Source organism: Pyrus communis, chromosome 2 (genome assembly GCF_041283825.1).
Source record: "Pyrus communis isolate YQ-2024b chromosome 2, ASM4128382v1, whole genome shotgun sequence".
Taxonomy (NCBI): domain Eukaryota; kingdom Viridiplantae; phylum Streptophyta; class Magnoliopsida; order Rosales; family Rosaceae; genus Pyrus; species Pyrus communis.
Window position 1 is genome coordinate 1,124,125 of NC_142566.1, and position 16,907 is coordinate 1,141,031.

The 16,907-nt window shown below is 36.3% G+C and overlaps 1 protein-coding gene across 2 annotated transcripts; it reads left to right on the forward strand.

Annotated features, from left to right (window-relative positions):
- The first annotated feature begins 10,488 nt into the window (after window positions 1-10,488).
- On the forward strand, window positions 10,489-16,073 carry LOC137748390 (disease resistance protein RUN1-like). Of its 2 annotated transcripts, XM_088680253.1 has the most exons (7): window positions 10,489-11,127; window positions 12,170-12,408; window positions 13,021-13,262; window positions 13,495-13,758; window positions 13,879-14,157; window positions 14,242-14,863; window positions 15,497-16,073. In XM_088680253.1, exons 1-7 carry the CDS (start codon window positions 10,655-10,657, stop codon window positions 15,517-15,519), a joined length of 2,142 nt encoding a protein of 713 aa, XP_088536379.1. In that variant the 5' UTR covers window positions 10,489-10,654; the 3' UTR covers window positions 15,520-16,073. The 2 variants fall into 2 exon arrangements, with proteins under 2 accessions (XP_088536379.1, XP_068344638.2); XM_068488537.2 differs by having other exon boundaries at window positions 12,170-13,262.
- The last annotated feature ends 834 nt before the right edge of the window (window positions 16,074-16,907 follow it).

The window sequence follows — 16,907 nt, forward strand, 5'->3', positions numbered from 1 at the left end:
CTCCACCACTACTTGGGATTGTTCCTGGGTTTCGGAGGATTGGTGGTGGTCATCGAGGGTGAGGGTTGCCGGAGTGACGTATTGCCGCCATGGGATCCCCGGAACCCACGGTTTCGTTCTTCGTGATACGGGGCCAAAACCCTGTTAATCTTGGGTGCAAAATGGAGAGTGAAGGCCGGTAAAGAGTTTCCAAGTGGTGGGTTGGTGAAAATCGTCGGAAAATAGCAAGAATTTGACGGGAACCCAACGGGTTCCGCTGTTCCACATGGTCGGGTTACTAGAGATGGGTGAGGGATCAATGATCCCATGCCTCTCCACTCCCTCATTTCCCTCCCTATTCTCCTTCTTGATTTGTCACCCTCATTCCTCTCTCCTTCCCTGATTCGCCCATCTCCCTCCTTTGCTACGCTGCCATCAGGCAGCCTCAAACCATCCCTTTTTTTTTTTTTTTTTTTTTTTTAACTCTCTCTCTTAAAGAAACTTCTAAAACGTCCATAACGCTTCCTTTCTCAGTACGGCCTTCGTCTATGCGCTCGAGGGGTCGAGCCCAATTAAAAAAACCATTAAGAGTGACCCCGAAGGTCTACAGATTTAATAATTTTTTTTTAAATTCAAACTTTGTAATTAAGTAATTAAAATTTAAAATGAATTTGAATTTGTGAAAATATTATAAAATCCAATGAATACTAAATACATAGATTACAATAGTGAAATCCAGGAATGAGATTTCACAAAATATATGCACAAATAGCTAATGATAGATAGTACCTACAAATTTTGTTGACAATTAACTCTACACAAGTAAAGTAGACACGATTGGGCCAAATCGAACAGAATTGGGAGGATACTTGATTGATTCTACAGAAAAATATGCTCAGTATTTCGTAACCAGGCATGGAAAATCAAACAAAAGTGCTTAAACCTAAACGAACAAGAAAAAAAAATATTTCAGCAAAGCAAGGGAGTTTTTATGAAGACAAAATTAGGCATCATAAAGTACCCTAATTAAATTCACGCATGGTAACCCTAGAACCATATAGGGAAATTTTATTTAAACTCGCGTAACATTTTTCTACACCCAACTTAAATTTTAGAGTAAAGTACAAAAAACTACCTCAACTATTGGGGTTACGACAGTTTCATACATCATCTTTTAAAATTGACAATGTCATACCGCATCTTACGAATTTGTGACAATGTCATACCTCCGTCAATTTTTCTGTTAGTTTTTCTGTTAAATGCTGACGTGGCAAGAGATGGGGACCACTTTCTATTAAAAAATTAATAAATACTAAAAAAATATTTAATATTAAATTTTTTTTTTAAATATTAAAATAATAAATAAAAGTAAAATTAAAAAAAAAAGGGTAAAGTACAAAAAACTACCTCAACTATTGGGGTCACGACAGTTTCATACCTCATCTTTTAAAATTGACAATGTCATACCGCATCTTACGAATTTGTGACAATGTCATACCTCCGTCAATTTTTCTGTTAGTTTTTCTGTTAAGTGCTCACGTGGCTTGATTCGGGACATAGTTTCTATTAAAAAATTATTAAAAACTAAAAAACAATTATTTAATATTTTTTAAATATTAAAATAATAATAAAAAGCAGAGAGAAAAAAAAAAAAAACCATAAGTTCGTCCCTCCCCTCCCCCTCCCCCCTCCTCTCTCTTCTCCCCATCTTCATTTTCTTCCCCCCACCTGCAAACCCAAAAAAATAAAAAAAATAAAAAAATTTTGAAAACCCAACAACCCCCCCTGCGGAAGAACAAGAAGGAGAAGGAGGAGGAGGAGGAGGAGGAAGAAGAAGAAGAGGAAAAAAAGGAGGAAGGAAAAAAAAAAAAAATTCCCCTCTGTCGGCGCGGAAGAAGAAGAAGGGAGAAGGAGAAGGAGGAAGAAGAAGAAGAGGAAGAAAGAAGAAAAAATAAAAAAAAATTTGAAAACCCATCAACACCCCCCTGCGGAAGAAGAAGAAGGAGAAGAAGAAGGAGAAGGAGAAGGAGAAGGAGGAAGAAGAAGAAGAAGAAGGAGAAGGAGAAGGAGAAGGAGGAAGAAGAAGAAGAAGAAGAAGAAGAAGAAGGAGAAGGAGAAGGAGAAGGAGAAGGAGAAGAAGAAGAAGAGGAAAAAAAGGAGGAAGGAAATTTTTTTTTTTTTTTTTTTTTTAAACCATCAACTCCCCTGCGGAAGAAGAAGAAGAAGAAGAAGAAAAAGGAAGAAAAAGAAGAGGAAAAAAAGAAGGAAAAAAAGAAGGAAAATTTTTTTTTTTGAAAACTCATCAAACCCCAAATCCGCTACTTTCATCCATTCTCCACATCCTCTTCCGCACCCATCCTTCACCTTTTCTGCTCACCCATCTTCCTGCTGACGGGATCTGGGTTTTTTTTTTTTTTTTTTTTTTTTTTTTTTTCTGGGTTGCAGGAGTGAGAAGGGTGTGGGTGTGGGGAAATTGAGTGTGGGTGTGGGTGTGGGGGGAAGACAAATTGGATTTTTTTTTTTTTTTGTTGGGATTTGCAGGTGGGGGAAGAAGATGAAGATGGGGAGAGGAGAGAGGAGAGAGGAGGGAGGAGGGAGGAGGGGGGAGGGGAGGGACGAAATGAGTGTTTTTTTTTTTTTCTGCTTTTTATTATTATTTTAATATTTAAAAAATATTAAATAATTGTTTTTTTGTTTTTAATAATTTTTTAATAGAAAGTAGGTTCTGAATCAAGACACGTTAGCACTTAACAGAAAAACTAACAGAAAAATTGACGGAGGTATGACATTGTCACAAATTCGTAAGATGCAGTATGACATTGTCAATTTTAAAAGATGAGGTATGAAACTGTTGTGACCCCAATAGTTGAGGTAGTTTTTTGTACTTTACCCTTTTTTTTTTTAATTTTACTTTTATTTATTATTTTAATATTTAAAAAATATTAAATATTTTTTTTAGTTTTTAATAATTTTTTAATAATTTTTTAATAGAAAGTGGTCCCCGTCTCTTGCCACGTCATCATTTAACAGAAAAATTGACGGAGGTATGACATTGTCACAAATTCGTAAGATGCGGTATGACATTGTCAATTTTAAAAGATGAGGTATGAAACTGTCGTGACCCCAATAGTTGAGGTAGTTTTTTGTACTTTGCTCTAAATTTTAAATGTTAATTGTCTATTTTACCTTATTGCATAATTACTATTAGTACAAAATGAAATTAATAATAAAACTTAAATTTCTCAATAAAACCAAACATTATAATTAAACCCTAGCATCACCCTTTGTATCTTATGTCCATTCCGGCTAAAACCCTAATAGTTCTAATAGAGAGAAACAAGCATTTTTTTATTGATGGATAGTGATTTTGAAGTTTTGAATCCTCCAACTAAGGTATGACTCGATTTATGGATATTGTGGTTGTTTGCTTCTTTTTTGGATTAAATTTCATACTTATTATATTGTATTGCATCGTATTTGTTTTTCTCTGCCGTCTGTATGCCCCTCAAACACCATTGCAAGGACTTTTGATTAGTAGTGCAAAGACATATAACTTGATTCTTGTTGCAAATAACAAGTGTCCAACCTCATAAACCTTGACCACTCACTATGGGGTGGTATGTTTCCATCCAAATCCAAAGCATCAAGGTCAAATATTTCTAACAAAGTGATGGATTGAGCTGAAGCTTGCATTGCATTCTCTGGCAAATTCAAATCTATGGAAGGATATCTCTTGGATTCCAAGTCTATGGATGGGTTTGGTAGCAGGAAAAAAAAAACAGCAATAAAAATGCTAGTCATATGCAATTATACAGGGGCAAAGGAAAGTCATTAGGATCATGGGCTGGGTTAATCTGCAGGAGGCAAAGAGAGAGAGCATAAAGATCTTTACATCTGTGAAACATAAACCAAAAAAACAAATTTAATCCAATCACTTGGAACTTATATGTTAAACTTTACCTTCACAGCACCAATCCCGAACTCTGGATCAACGAGAATTTCATCACATACTATAGGAATTCTTCTTCCATTGAAAGGATGGATGGCATGTTTTCCATGAAGGTGTCTATACCTCTCGTCATTAGGATGTACAACAATGGCAGTATTGATAGGTGCATTATTTATCATATTTTCATGTTAATTATTCCTAAGTTTTGTTAAGAAATTGATTATAAAAGAGTCTTATTACTTTCCTTTTCTCAGTTTCAGCCATTCTGCGCACACATGACGTTTTTGGTGATAATTCGACTTTTAGGAGGATTTTTTATGCAAGACCAATTGGAGAAGGAAGCTAAGAGTCTGAAGATCGTTGTATCCAAATTTCATAATTTTCCATGAAGCCATTCATACCAGTTTTACAAATCAATCCCGCAGAAGTTGTTTTCCCGTCAGAATTGCGCAACTGTGGGAGAATGAAGATTTGGAGGCTTTCCCAATTTTTCCTAGTGACGTGCGATATATGCCTAGAAAGATAAAGCTACGTTCCCATATTTTTACGAATTTTCCAAAAGATAAATCGACCCCAAAACTGGCTTGCAAGACAGATGACGTGTTTCCAAAGCCAAGAAGGATTTTTTCCTAGTTTGTGTCATTAATTGTTTAGGAGTCTGTTTTATTTAGGAGAGTTTGTCCCAGACCTTTTAGGGTTTTTCTTAGTATAAATAAGGTCCCTAAGCTCTCTCAAAAGATCCATTCAACCCCTACATCTCTCATATCACCACCAGAATATACTACACCATTCACCATCTCCGCAATCTGTGAAGAAGATCTTAGGGACATACTTTGCTATGGATTCCAGGTTCTATCTTTCTTTTATTTTTATTTCTATGTGTAACTAAGTTATTTTCTAAGGTTTATGATGAAGCCATGATATGAATATTTGCGAAGTACTTTGTTAATGATTATCTGATTATATGCATGTTATATTCTTAATCTTTATGGGTATTTTATTCTAGGTTCGAGTTTCTAATGATTAATCACCCTTAGGAATTTTGCATCTGGATATTTAGATAAATCTATGAGGATGACCAATCAATTAGGTTTATTGGAACTAAGATTAAGAAGAGTAGACAAACTAGTGAGGATGACCAATATCAAACTAGTCCTACTTGGTTGACATGATTCTTCTATACTCATGGGTTTTTATATGTTTAATTGTATGCCTAACCAATATGATATAATTATCATGTAGAGATACACGAGTTGATGTCTGACCACGGATTAATGCATACCTTAGAAAGAACAACTTTTAACATTGGCATGGTAATTGGATAGTGGCTGGCTTTAGGAAAAGTAAATAGGATTGTTAGTGGTGGATTCATAACCTTAGACTTCCATTGTTTCTCAATTTCTTCTTATGTCTTGTGTTTGTTTTAATTAATTGTCTTTTATTTTTCTTGTTAATTTTAGTCTTAATCAATTTCTCAATTATTTAATTCAATCTATCATTTGTTTGTTTAATTAAGTCTAGTGTGATTAATCAGTTAAATTGGTGTTAAAGCAATCCTTGTCAGATCGACCTCGTATTTGCATATATTACTACAATTGATTCGTGCGCTTGCGAGTTTAATTTGGTTTAAATTAATCTATTATTTAGGTTTCCACTCTAGTGGTGGCCGCCACAATCTCACCAAAATCTTCCTCCAGAGTGTAAGCAAATGAAGTTAACACGCCAAATTCAACAGGGTTCTCATATCAAGGAACCGTGAGTAATGTCGTATATCGAATATCAATATAATCCACCTATACAAACCCAAAAAAAATCCATAAATATATGCTGGAAAATAAGGAAGAATATGCAGGTAAAAGAAGGCTGACCTCAATGTCAGATATTGCTGTAGGCAACCCACAATCCCAATTGACTATGCGATTATCCCTGCAAACAAAACATACCAACGAAATCCAGAAAGCTTAGCAGCCAAAGTGAAGGAAAATTCGAAGACAAGAAGGTAATTTACAAACTTATAGATGTGTATGATTATATAAGGTACTCGGTGTACACGGTTGTCAAGTTTCAATCCTTATCCCGAAAAAATACATTAAGTTAGAGATGTTATTTTATAAAGAGAATGAATGTAAAGATAACTTTACATTTTGAATTGGGTTTGAGAGGGTAGTTTAGGTAATAAATTTGGATTTAAAGAGATATTAATTCTTTAATTAAAAAAATATGGGTGAAGAGAGTAAGTGGATGTAGAAAAATGTTAGATGAGTTCAAATAAAATTTCTCAACCATATATGCAACAAATAAATTAAGCTGCAAATTCAAAATTAGAGATAATATTATTCCTCCGCACAAACCCTAAAACCAAAACAAACATGAAAAAAGCATACCAAGAGAAGAGCGTGGAGTACGGATCTCACCTCGGAGATTCGTAGGTTTGGCTAGAAACTTCCCCTGCCTGGATCGTGGTCTGGCGAGGGATTTGGACTTGGACTTGGATCGGCGGTTCATGGTTTTGTTTTGTAAGAGACGAGCGAGTATGGGGCTTCTACGAAGGTAATTAGATGGTTAGGGGCTTTTGGCGGGGTATAGTTTAGTTTAGGGGCATATATATGCAGTGGCGGAGCCACCCACAAGGTTAAGGTGGGTAATAGTCCAGAGAGGTTTTCACACACTCATTTTTATTTATCACACATTTTTCTCAACTTTCAGTTGTTCAGTTGTCGAATAGAATGAAGTAAAGATGATCAATGACAAAAAAAGAATAAGAGTGTGTTGGAGGTATAAATAGTCCACTCAGTTTCAATACATGCTATTATAATGTATAATTTAGTAGAGTATAGGTAATAAATAATAATTTTTATGCTAAAAATTATAAATTAGTTCTATCTCATGTCCTTTTTCATCCTATTTGTAAAAAAAAAGGACCATTTACTCTATATGCGATTTAGCCTTTGTGCTTCTTACCAAGAAAAGAAAAATAATTTTTTTAAGTCCACAATTAAATCCTTATCTCTGCAATTCATTACTTCCCATTGCGATTTTCTAATGAAAAGAACAGAACCCCAATACGACAATGTTAAACAGAATACATGCACATACATTATAGACAAAAAAGTAGTCATTCAAAACATATATAAATTAGAACTCACTTGGAAAATGCTTTCAAACGAGAGAAAGCCCTTTTAGCCAAAATGTTTATGGATTCTAAAATGTTTGTATTTTTCTAAGATTGATTTTAAAAATATTTTCATAAAAAACGTTTCAATCATTTAAAAACAATTTCCAAACGAATCATTAGATGGATAAAAAGTCACTGAATTCAGACAAAAACACAGACAATAATCACAAAGAAGCCCAGATTTTTCTAAGAATCCAAACACATTAAGGCAACAATTCAGCACATTTTCTTGTCAATTAAGAAATATACACATACAAATAATCTATAGATGATTAAGAAACAGGGAAATATAGGGACCTGAGCCTTGTGGGCTTGGCCTTGCGCTTGTTGACGAGAGGCTTCTTGACATCGTCGGCTGGGTAAAACTTGGGGGGGCTTGACTGCCGGGGCGTCGGCGTCAGCCTTGTTGTCGTGGCGGGGGAAAACGCCGCCGTTCTTCGCCTTGATAGCCCAAAGCCCTCGCTTGTCGTACATCTTGGACCTCGAGTATTTCCGAATCGCTCTGATCAGAATTGGGTTTCTGACCACATTTGAAATCCTCGGCTCCGGCACCATCGCTAACACTCGGAGGTGAAGGTGAAGATTCTCTCCTATCCGTCGCTCGCCACAGCCTCGGAAGCTTGATAAAATAACCAAAATTTGAACCCGAGAACTATAGTCGCCCTTTTATTATGATAATTGTAACACAAAAAAATTGATATGAAAGTAGTAATATATTCTTGATGACTGAACACTTACTCATGTTGACAGCTACTGATGATGTTGAGCAATGGTCCTCGACCCTAACTCTATTTATTTTCCATCCGCTCTACCCACACTTGTGGATTAAAATACATAGTTTGTATTTTATTGTGAGAACCAAGTTAATACCCTACAACCCACCACCGCATCCCCTTTTTCGCTGCTGTCTTGTGCTCCCTCAACCCAACGAGCTGCCAACAACCTGCTTCTCCCCAACCAAACACTGCAGGCTGCAACCCAGCCAGACCCCTCCCTCAACTAGCACTGCAGCCAACCCATTACAAATCTACAGGACTACAACCATATTTCATGACTTTGTTTGTTTTCATGGAAGTGGGGTGGGTGGGCTGATGGGAGGATTACGAAAATGGGGGATATGGCTATGGAGCGCCCACTGGGCTGAGTGGAGGTTTGATTTCATCGCCGAAAAAGTTCATCGCCATCGGCCTCATCATTCCGGATCTTCTCTTTCGCGGAAGCTATGGTTATATATGGAGCGCCTGCTGGGTTGATTTTCTTTTTCTTCAAAAAGATTTAGAAGGTTTGTTCAAAAAAGATTTAGAAGGTTAATTATGTAATTAAAAATGGAAAAATATCATTGTGGGTCCCACGCACATGCCACGTAATCAGAATATGTATGGAAAATAAACGGAGTTAGGCTAAGGACTATTGCTCAATATTTTGTTAAATTCAGGACCAAATTTAATGAATTTTTAATTTAAAAATCATTGTTTCAATTGACTCATAAATTAGGGACTATTGCTATAATTTCTTCGATTAAATTAAAATGTCACTTGAATAAATAAATAAAAAAGGATTTTTATCACAAATGGTCATTGAAATTGAAAATCGATCAATGCAGTCCTTGAAAATGGTCATTGCAAATCAATGTGATTATTCCGTCATAATTTTGTAAAAAAAAAAAAATGTTATGTGCTGATATGGCATATAATTGGGTTCCACAAATCTAGTTAATTATTGACACGTAGATTAAAAACGGTTGTTTTATTGGCACCTCATATATTGATGAATACACTCCACATAAAATTTAAATATCAAATGTCTTGTATGCTCTAATATGAAATGACTTACATGCCCTAATTCTTATTTCTCTCACCACTTTGATTTTTGGTTTATTCTAATCACCCTGAAAATTTGCCTACAATTTCATCCGGGTTTTGTTCAAGTTGATTAAAAAACCTGTTTAATTTTTGGGAAATTTTGGTGTTTGAATATGTGGGGTGCTGTCAAAAATGGTGACATAAAATTTGGGGTTGTTGCAAGCACTATGTATCAGACCATGTTAATGGAGCATTCATGCATACAAAAAAGACAATTCTCAATTTTTCTTCTCAGAAGCTGCTTCCCTCAGAGAAAGGGTTTTAAGGAGGCCCTGAGATGAGCAGCTTCTTAGTGCATTGCCTCCTGAGAGTCACAATTTAAGAGTTGCATTTCTTGTTTTGAAATTGTTTTCTCTTCGGATATGCCTTAGTATGATAGAAAGTGGTGTCGGAGGGTAATTTTGGGTAAGTAAATGTGGTGTATTAAGATAATGTTTGGTTTAAAAAGTAAGCATAAGTTTTTTTCAGTATATGGGGCGTAAACAGCAATTTGTCGAATGCTAATAAAAAGTCATTAAAAATATTTAAATAATAATAAAAGAAATTTGTCAAAAAAAAAAAAAAAAGATATTTTCCGTGGTCTTCTTCGCCCAAGCATGCTGCCATGCCATCCCTCCCCCACCAAAAGCATCCACTCCCAGCAAAAGCAAAAAGAACCCATGGGGAAGGTGGGTTTTTCCGAAATCTTCTGCTACTCGTCAGAATTATTGGTGATCTAGGCCTCGGGACCTCGGGTGCAGAGGTGGGTAGGAGGATAAGGTGGGGAGAAGGTGGTGTAGCAGGGCTGCCATGGCAGCTGAGCCTTCGCGAGGAAGACGATGGACCCTTTTTTTTTTTCTGACAAAACATTGTTTTTTTTATTATTTAAATATTTTTTAATCCACATGGTAATATTTAATTAGATTTGATCAATTTCAAAGACCATCTTAATATATTTGATCAATTTCAAAGACTATTTGAGATGAAAACAAAAAAAAAAATTGAATACTTGGTGAAAAAAGCAAATGCATCACTAGAACAATTGGATCCCATTATACAGAAATTCAAAGTTCAATTTCGAGGGTTGCCAAGAGTTTGTACAGAAGTTCAAAGTTTAAAAAAAAAAAACGTAATGTTTTGATAAATGCGTGGATTTTTTTTAGTAATTGGCTTTGTAACCCATTTTGTTAAGAACAAGCACATTTGAACTCAAGGTTCCGAGTTTGATTCATTCTTTCCATAGTGTTGTTTGCATGAAATTTTTTGTTTGAGTACAATGATATACTTTATACTAATAAAAGGAGAGAAAATTCGTCTAAACTACGTAATGGACAACCTAATTTAGTATAAAATTTGCCTATTCACGAGATTTAAACTTAAAACCTCTTACTTATAACTGAAAAAAAAATATTAACAGACTGCAATACTAAGCGGCTCGCTTACATAAAATTAAGAGTGAAGTATTTTATTTATTTATTTATTTTTAATTTTTTTAATTTATCAATAAAGAAGTTACATTATCAAATGAGAACTGGAAAGTAAAAGACTAGAGCCACTCAACAGAAAGTGCCAAGAAGTTGCCAGCCGAAAGATGCAAAAAGCTCTTACTCTATTGTGGACTTGAAACAATGGGGAGTTGACTTGACTTTGGTGTATGCCCGATTTGCCGTTCGCATCGTCAGAATTGCTGCTGCAGTAGCATGCCAACTGATGAAGATGTCCTCCTCCTCCTCAAAATGTGGCAAGTACGACGTGTTCTTGAGCTTCAGAGGCGACACACGCAGGAACTTGACGGACTACCTCGCCCGCACATTGGAAAACCATGGATTCAACGTCTTTCTCGACGAGAACGAATTGACCAGAGGCGAACCTATCACGCCAGCACTGAAGCAAGCAATCAAAGACTCTAGGCTTGCTGCTATCATCTTCTCAAGGGGGTATGCTGAGTCGAGATGGTGTCTTGAGGAGCTGGAGGAGATCTTGGCCCGCAAAGAAACAATGGGGCTACTGGTTTTGCCAATTTTCTATGATATCGATCCTACCGATGTCAGGCACCAGACGCGAGAGTTTGAGGAAGCATTTCGGAGTCATCAACTGAACTTCCCTTACAAGGTGCAGGCCTGGAAAGATGCTCTTACTGCAGCTGCAGAGTTGGCCGGCGAGGATTTTAGTGCAACTGCCGGGTACTTACTGCCTTTTCGATTTCAATTCCTTAATTGTATAATTCAATTGCGAACCTCTGTTCACCAAATGTCAATAAACTGTAAATTGATTTCAAGTAAAGGCTTATAATCTTTAATTTTATGCATTTAAATGCAAAGCTTAAAAACTCCGATAACGGAATATATCAATGCTTGATCTTACCACCAGTGTGCTCGGATTGAGCTAAAAAACAAAAACAAAAAAGAATTTGGTCATGATTTGTTGAGTTTTAGATAGGTTGAGGCTTTATCTCACCATTGTTGTGTAGTGTGAAGAATACATGATTAGGCTTTTGAAGATTAGGCCTTTGTTTCTCACACACTTTCCATATATTTGAATGACAAATAGTAGGACAAGATAGGAATACAAGAAACACAACAATATTCAAAGGCATTTAGCAAACAAACATTTCATCTACATTCTTACTTGAACAAATAATTTTTGTGGCATATATGAGAGACCTCTCTATGTACAAGTTTGATCTCTGCTTGTATTTCGTCTTGATCATCTTTTTCTCAAGTAGTCCCATGTCGGATCTTACTTCAAAATCCTTGTGACAGGACTTACTCTCATGGAGATCTTGATCATCTTTGATTCAAGTAGTCCCTTCCTGCGTTTTCATCTTTGTGACTCGGAACTGTTTCGATTACAAGTTCTGATCACTCTTCGCAAGAGAGGGCTTTCCTCCACTTCTTTGTCATAGTTTGATCTTTTGCACACTCTCCTCGTGGTGTTCTCTTCTAACACTCACTTGGTCCTCATGAAATTCAGATTGATGCTCTTTCACTAGAGTCCTAACTTGATTCCATTTCCGTTGCACAATCTACTGGTGTTTTCTGTGCTCTTCTCGCACTCATCCACTCTTTCTGCTTTCAAGCAGCACACATATAGAGACTTTTATCTCTCGGTGCTTTCTCTCTTTTAGATATTTTTGGAGTGTTGTCTTCTACAATTTTGCTCTAAAAGCCACTTCTAAAAAAAGACTAATTTGGTCTTTTCCTTTTCTCGAAATTTTACTATCAGGTATGAAGGAAAGTTTGTCCAGCAAATTGTTGATGAGATCGCTAGAAAACTGAAGAACACACACTTGGCCATACCCCAAAACCCAGTTGGAATAGATTCTCGTGTAGAAGAAATTGGTAAATATTTGGATGACGGAGAATCAGATGATGTTCGCATAATTGGAATTTGGGGTATGGGCGGACTGGGTAAAACGACGGTTGCCAAAGAAATTTTCAACAAATATCAGGATAAGTTTGCAGGTAAAAGTTTTCTTGCTAATGTGAGAGAAGAGAAACTGGTAGATTCCCAAAACATACTTCTTTATGATGTGTTGAGATTAAGAAAAATAAAGGTTAGTAAAGTTGATGAAGGGACCGAGGATATAAAAAGAAGACTTAAGAATCTAAGGGTACTTGTCATAGTTGATGATGTAGACAGCGTGAAACAGTTAGAAGCATTAGCTATAAAACGCGACTCATTTGGCCCAGGTAGTAGAATTATTATAACCACAAGAGATAAACATTTGCTAAAGATAATAAACGTGGATAGGAGGTGTGATCTACCAGCAATGAATGAAGAAGAAGCTCTTGAGCTCCTTAGTTGGCGTGCCTTTAGTATGAATTGTCCTATGGAAGGGTATTTTCAACTCGCAAGAGAAGTTGTTGATTACTGTCAAGGTTTGCCACTAGCCCTTGAAGTTTTAGGTTCTTATCTATTAGGAAGAAGCACAAGTGAGTGGAAAAGTGCATTGGGTAGTTTGAAAAGATCACGGCCTTATTCGGAAATTCACAAAAATCTTAAGATAGGCTATGATGGGTTAACTGATGATGATGTGAAGGCTATATTCCTTGATATATCGTGTTTCTTTATAGGAGCGAACAAGGATTATGTCATGAAAATACTGGATCGATATGATCATGATACAAAAATAAAAATTGGAGTACTCCAGGATCAATGCCTTGTAACTGTTGATAAAGAAGGCAATCTGATGATGCATGGTTTGATTCGGGACACTGGCAGAGAAATTGTACGTGCAAAATCTCCAAACATCCTTGGAAAACGTTGTAGATTGTGGGATCATGAAGATGTGAAACACGTACTGACCACCAAATCTGTAAGTACAATCCCAATCAAATTGCATATCCCACATCATACAATAATATACAATGCATGGATTGCATGTGGGTTCAATGAACAGAGAGAAGAGAAGAACTGATTTTATTTACTGAATTATCTGAAAATTGCCCTATGCAAACTCTGTCATAGATCTAGTGGTGCAGAAGTTCAAGTCTATGCAAAATGCAAATAATCCTTGTCTTATTTTAGTTGCTTTTTGTTTGTAACAGGGAACGGCAAAAATTGAGGGACTCGCTTTAGATTTGTCAGATCGTCACAAGCCTAACTTCAGCACAGAGGCATTTAGAGGGATGCAGGGACTGAGATTACTCAAACTCAAAGGTGTAAAGTTCACTGGATACTGCGAACACCTCTCCAAAGAGTTAAGATGGTTGTGTTGGACTGACTTTCCTGTGGAGGTCATACCTGGAGATTTCAATCAAACAAACGTAGTTTATATCGACCTGATACAAGTTTGGGAGGACTCCGACGTGGTACTGTATTGAACTCAACCAAACTATGTATCAAATCTTTCCTCCACATTTTGTAAATACCAACATCATGCTTTCTCTCTTATATTTGAATTTTGATATTCATTCTCTCTTGTCTGACAGTCACTTGAGAAGTTGAAGTTTCTTAATCTCGGTTACTGCAATGACCTGACCAGATTACCCGACTTCTCAAAAATCCCAAATCTTGAGAGATTGATACTCAAAGGTTGCAAAAAGCTTCAGGAAATTCAAGCTTCACCAACAAATTTAAAAATGCTAGAAGCGGATGAGTGCATTGCATTGAGGAAAAAGTCCGACTTTCAGGAAATGTCATGGATGAGAGAATTGCATCTGAAAGGGTGCACCAGTCTCACTGCTGATATTAAGGAAGCAATCCTAAAGGTCTCTCTCTCTCTCTCTCTCTCTCTCTCTTGTATACATACATGCTTGTAATCCTTTTTTTTACCTATCTTTCTCATGGTATAGGGATGGAGTGCGAGCGGAATTGGTGGCCTTTTTCTCCCTGGAAATGAAATTCCATCATGGTTTACTCTTGTCGATCCTCAGGGTGAAATAGTTGTGCCCCAAAGTTTTGGCTGTGATTTAAAAGCACTGACTGTGTGCATCATTTATTCTTCAGACGACTCCCAATCTGGTGGCTCTCTTCGCTCTCTTCGCATTCATGTTGCAAATTGTACCCAGAACACTGAATATCTCATCTCTCCAAAGCGTGCCACTGTAGTAATAACTTCCAATGAAAATTATCTTTGGCTGGGACATTTGTCAAACAAAAAGCTCAATCTGAAAGGTGGAGACAAAATAAATGTTTGTGCACGCTTTGTAGGACCAGCGACTACTGATGATATTCATCTCAGGGTGAAGAAAATGGGGATCAATCTGGAAAAGGAAAAATTAATCAAGGAATATGCACTCGACTGTCAATCTATGCCATATTCAAGTGAGTGCAAAGAGGAAGGCAGTCATAAGGCAGGACACAGTGATGACTCGTCCCATGAGAATGAATCCCGCAAAAGACTAAGGTCTGATCCCAGTGTTGAAAGAAATGCAGAAGAAGAAACTGATAAATCATGCAAGAAGGAAGAACAAGGTACATAAACTGAACTTGAGCCATTAGTCCTTTTTTGTTACTCACAGAATGTATACTACATATTTCCCTTGTATGTAAGAAGTGAACATATAAAATTTTTGATAAAATGTTGATGCCAAGCAAAGAGTGGGCTTATTTAATTTGGTTAAGTTCTTAGTTCTGAAGTCGTTGGGAACGAGGAAAGAAATCAACTGTCCTAAAATCTTAAAACTTAAAACCTCTTTTCGCTTGAAGCTCTCTCCAGTCGCTCACAAATATCCAAAACTAGCTTGTTGCATTTCTTGCACCGCATATTCTTGAATGTGTGTTTCTCCATCTTTGCATTCTTCTTAATGTTGTCTACGTCAAATATATTGTTTTTAGTTGTCCCCGCACAACATGTGCGTTAGGCTAGTTGGCCAAGAAAATGTGCACATACCTTGCACTAAGTTCGAATCCCCCTCCCGGTGAATTAGAGTAGTTTGGAATATGGTAAAAATAAAAAACAAAACAATCCTCATTGCACAAAGCTGTTGATAGTTCCAATTCGAAATCCTTATTGGATCCGCAACATTCTGCATCCACAATGGAGAAGTGTCGTTTTCCCTGTACTGTTTACTTTTCACCATAGTGCCGTACATTATCAACGTGCAGGTGTTGTTAAAACCTTGTCATAGAAAATCTCTGATGGTACAAGATCCGGTGAAGGAAGAAGTGTACAACACTTAAAGCGAACAAAGGAAGAGCAAAAGGAAATATTACATTGGAGGGGGACTTTGCGTTTGACCCTGTAGGGCTCCATCCTCTAGAAGAACATTTCGGATCCCCATCAGGTGGTACTTCAAACTTCTCAAAACAATCAACAGCAGATAGGGCACACATGGCCAGTCTGAGCAGTTGAATTCGCCTTGTGGCACAGGAGTGTATGTCACACCAGATATCTAGAAAAATGATAAATTTGGACAAATTTGTGTTCTCATAAACTGTTTAATTCGCAAGAGCGGTTGTGCAGGCTGGTAGTTTATTGAAACACAACTTTTAAGTGTACTATTAATTTGGTTTTTCTTTTTTTGGTTGAATATCAACTTGGTTGGGTGTGTTTTGAATTTTGATCTTATGGAATCTTGAATTTGATTGGGTTGTGTTTTGAAATTTGTTTGCTTTATTGGCTCAAAGATGTATTTTGGAAATGCTGGTTCAAAGAAGTTTATAAATCATTTTTGAGTTGCAATTTGAAGCTAATTAGATGAAAAGTTTCAAATTGAACTAAAATGCTAACAAAATCAAACAAAATGACCAAACTGACAAAGCAAGTGAAAATAAGGTGATACGTACTATGAAAGTGATGAACAAAGTTGTTAACTTTTGAAACAGAGTAACCCATCTACATTGGCCAACATGTGACCACTTAACTTCAGTTTACAAGCCCCATTCTATTGTTTTTATTTTTTTTATTTATGTTCTTTCAAAATAAATGCTTAGCTGTAGACATAAGTGGTCATGTGTTGGTCAAAGTACATGGGTTACCAAAATGTCCTTTAAATTATAATTTGTGTTATTCTATCGTATTTTAAAGCAAAACCTACTCATCTATCCAATTAGACACACGTTTAGAAGTTTTAAGGACCGGTTTGCGTCTAACAAAAAGAAAATGACCAATTTGATTACCAAAAAAAAAAAAAAAAAAAGAAAAAAAGACCAATTTGGAACAAAAAAATTGGGAGGACCAAAGTGAAAAAACCATAAAAATTGAGGCAGAAAATATAAAATCAACCCTTAAATTAAAAGAGAGAGACTTGCCACTTTATATTACGATCTAGTAGTATTCCACTTCACATGTAAATGAGAGGTTTGAGGTTCAATTCTCCAAAACCGAATTTAAATTACATTATTACTAGCCCATTATGAAGTTAGTGTAGATAATATTGTTATTTTTTTTAATACATCGATATTTTTACACTAATAGGAGAGGGAGTTCGGCTAAGCCACACAATAGACAACCTAATTTGGTATTGAATTCGTCATACACGTGATTCAAACTTAAGACCGCTCACTTTCAAATAAA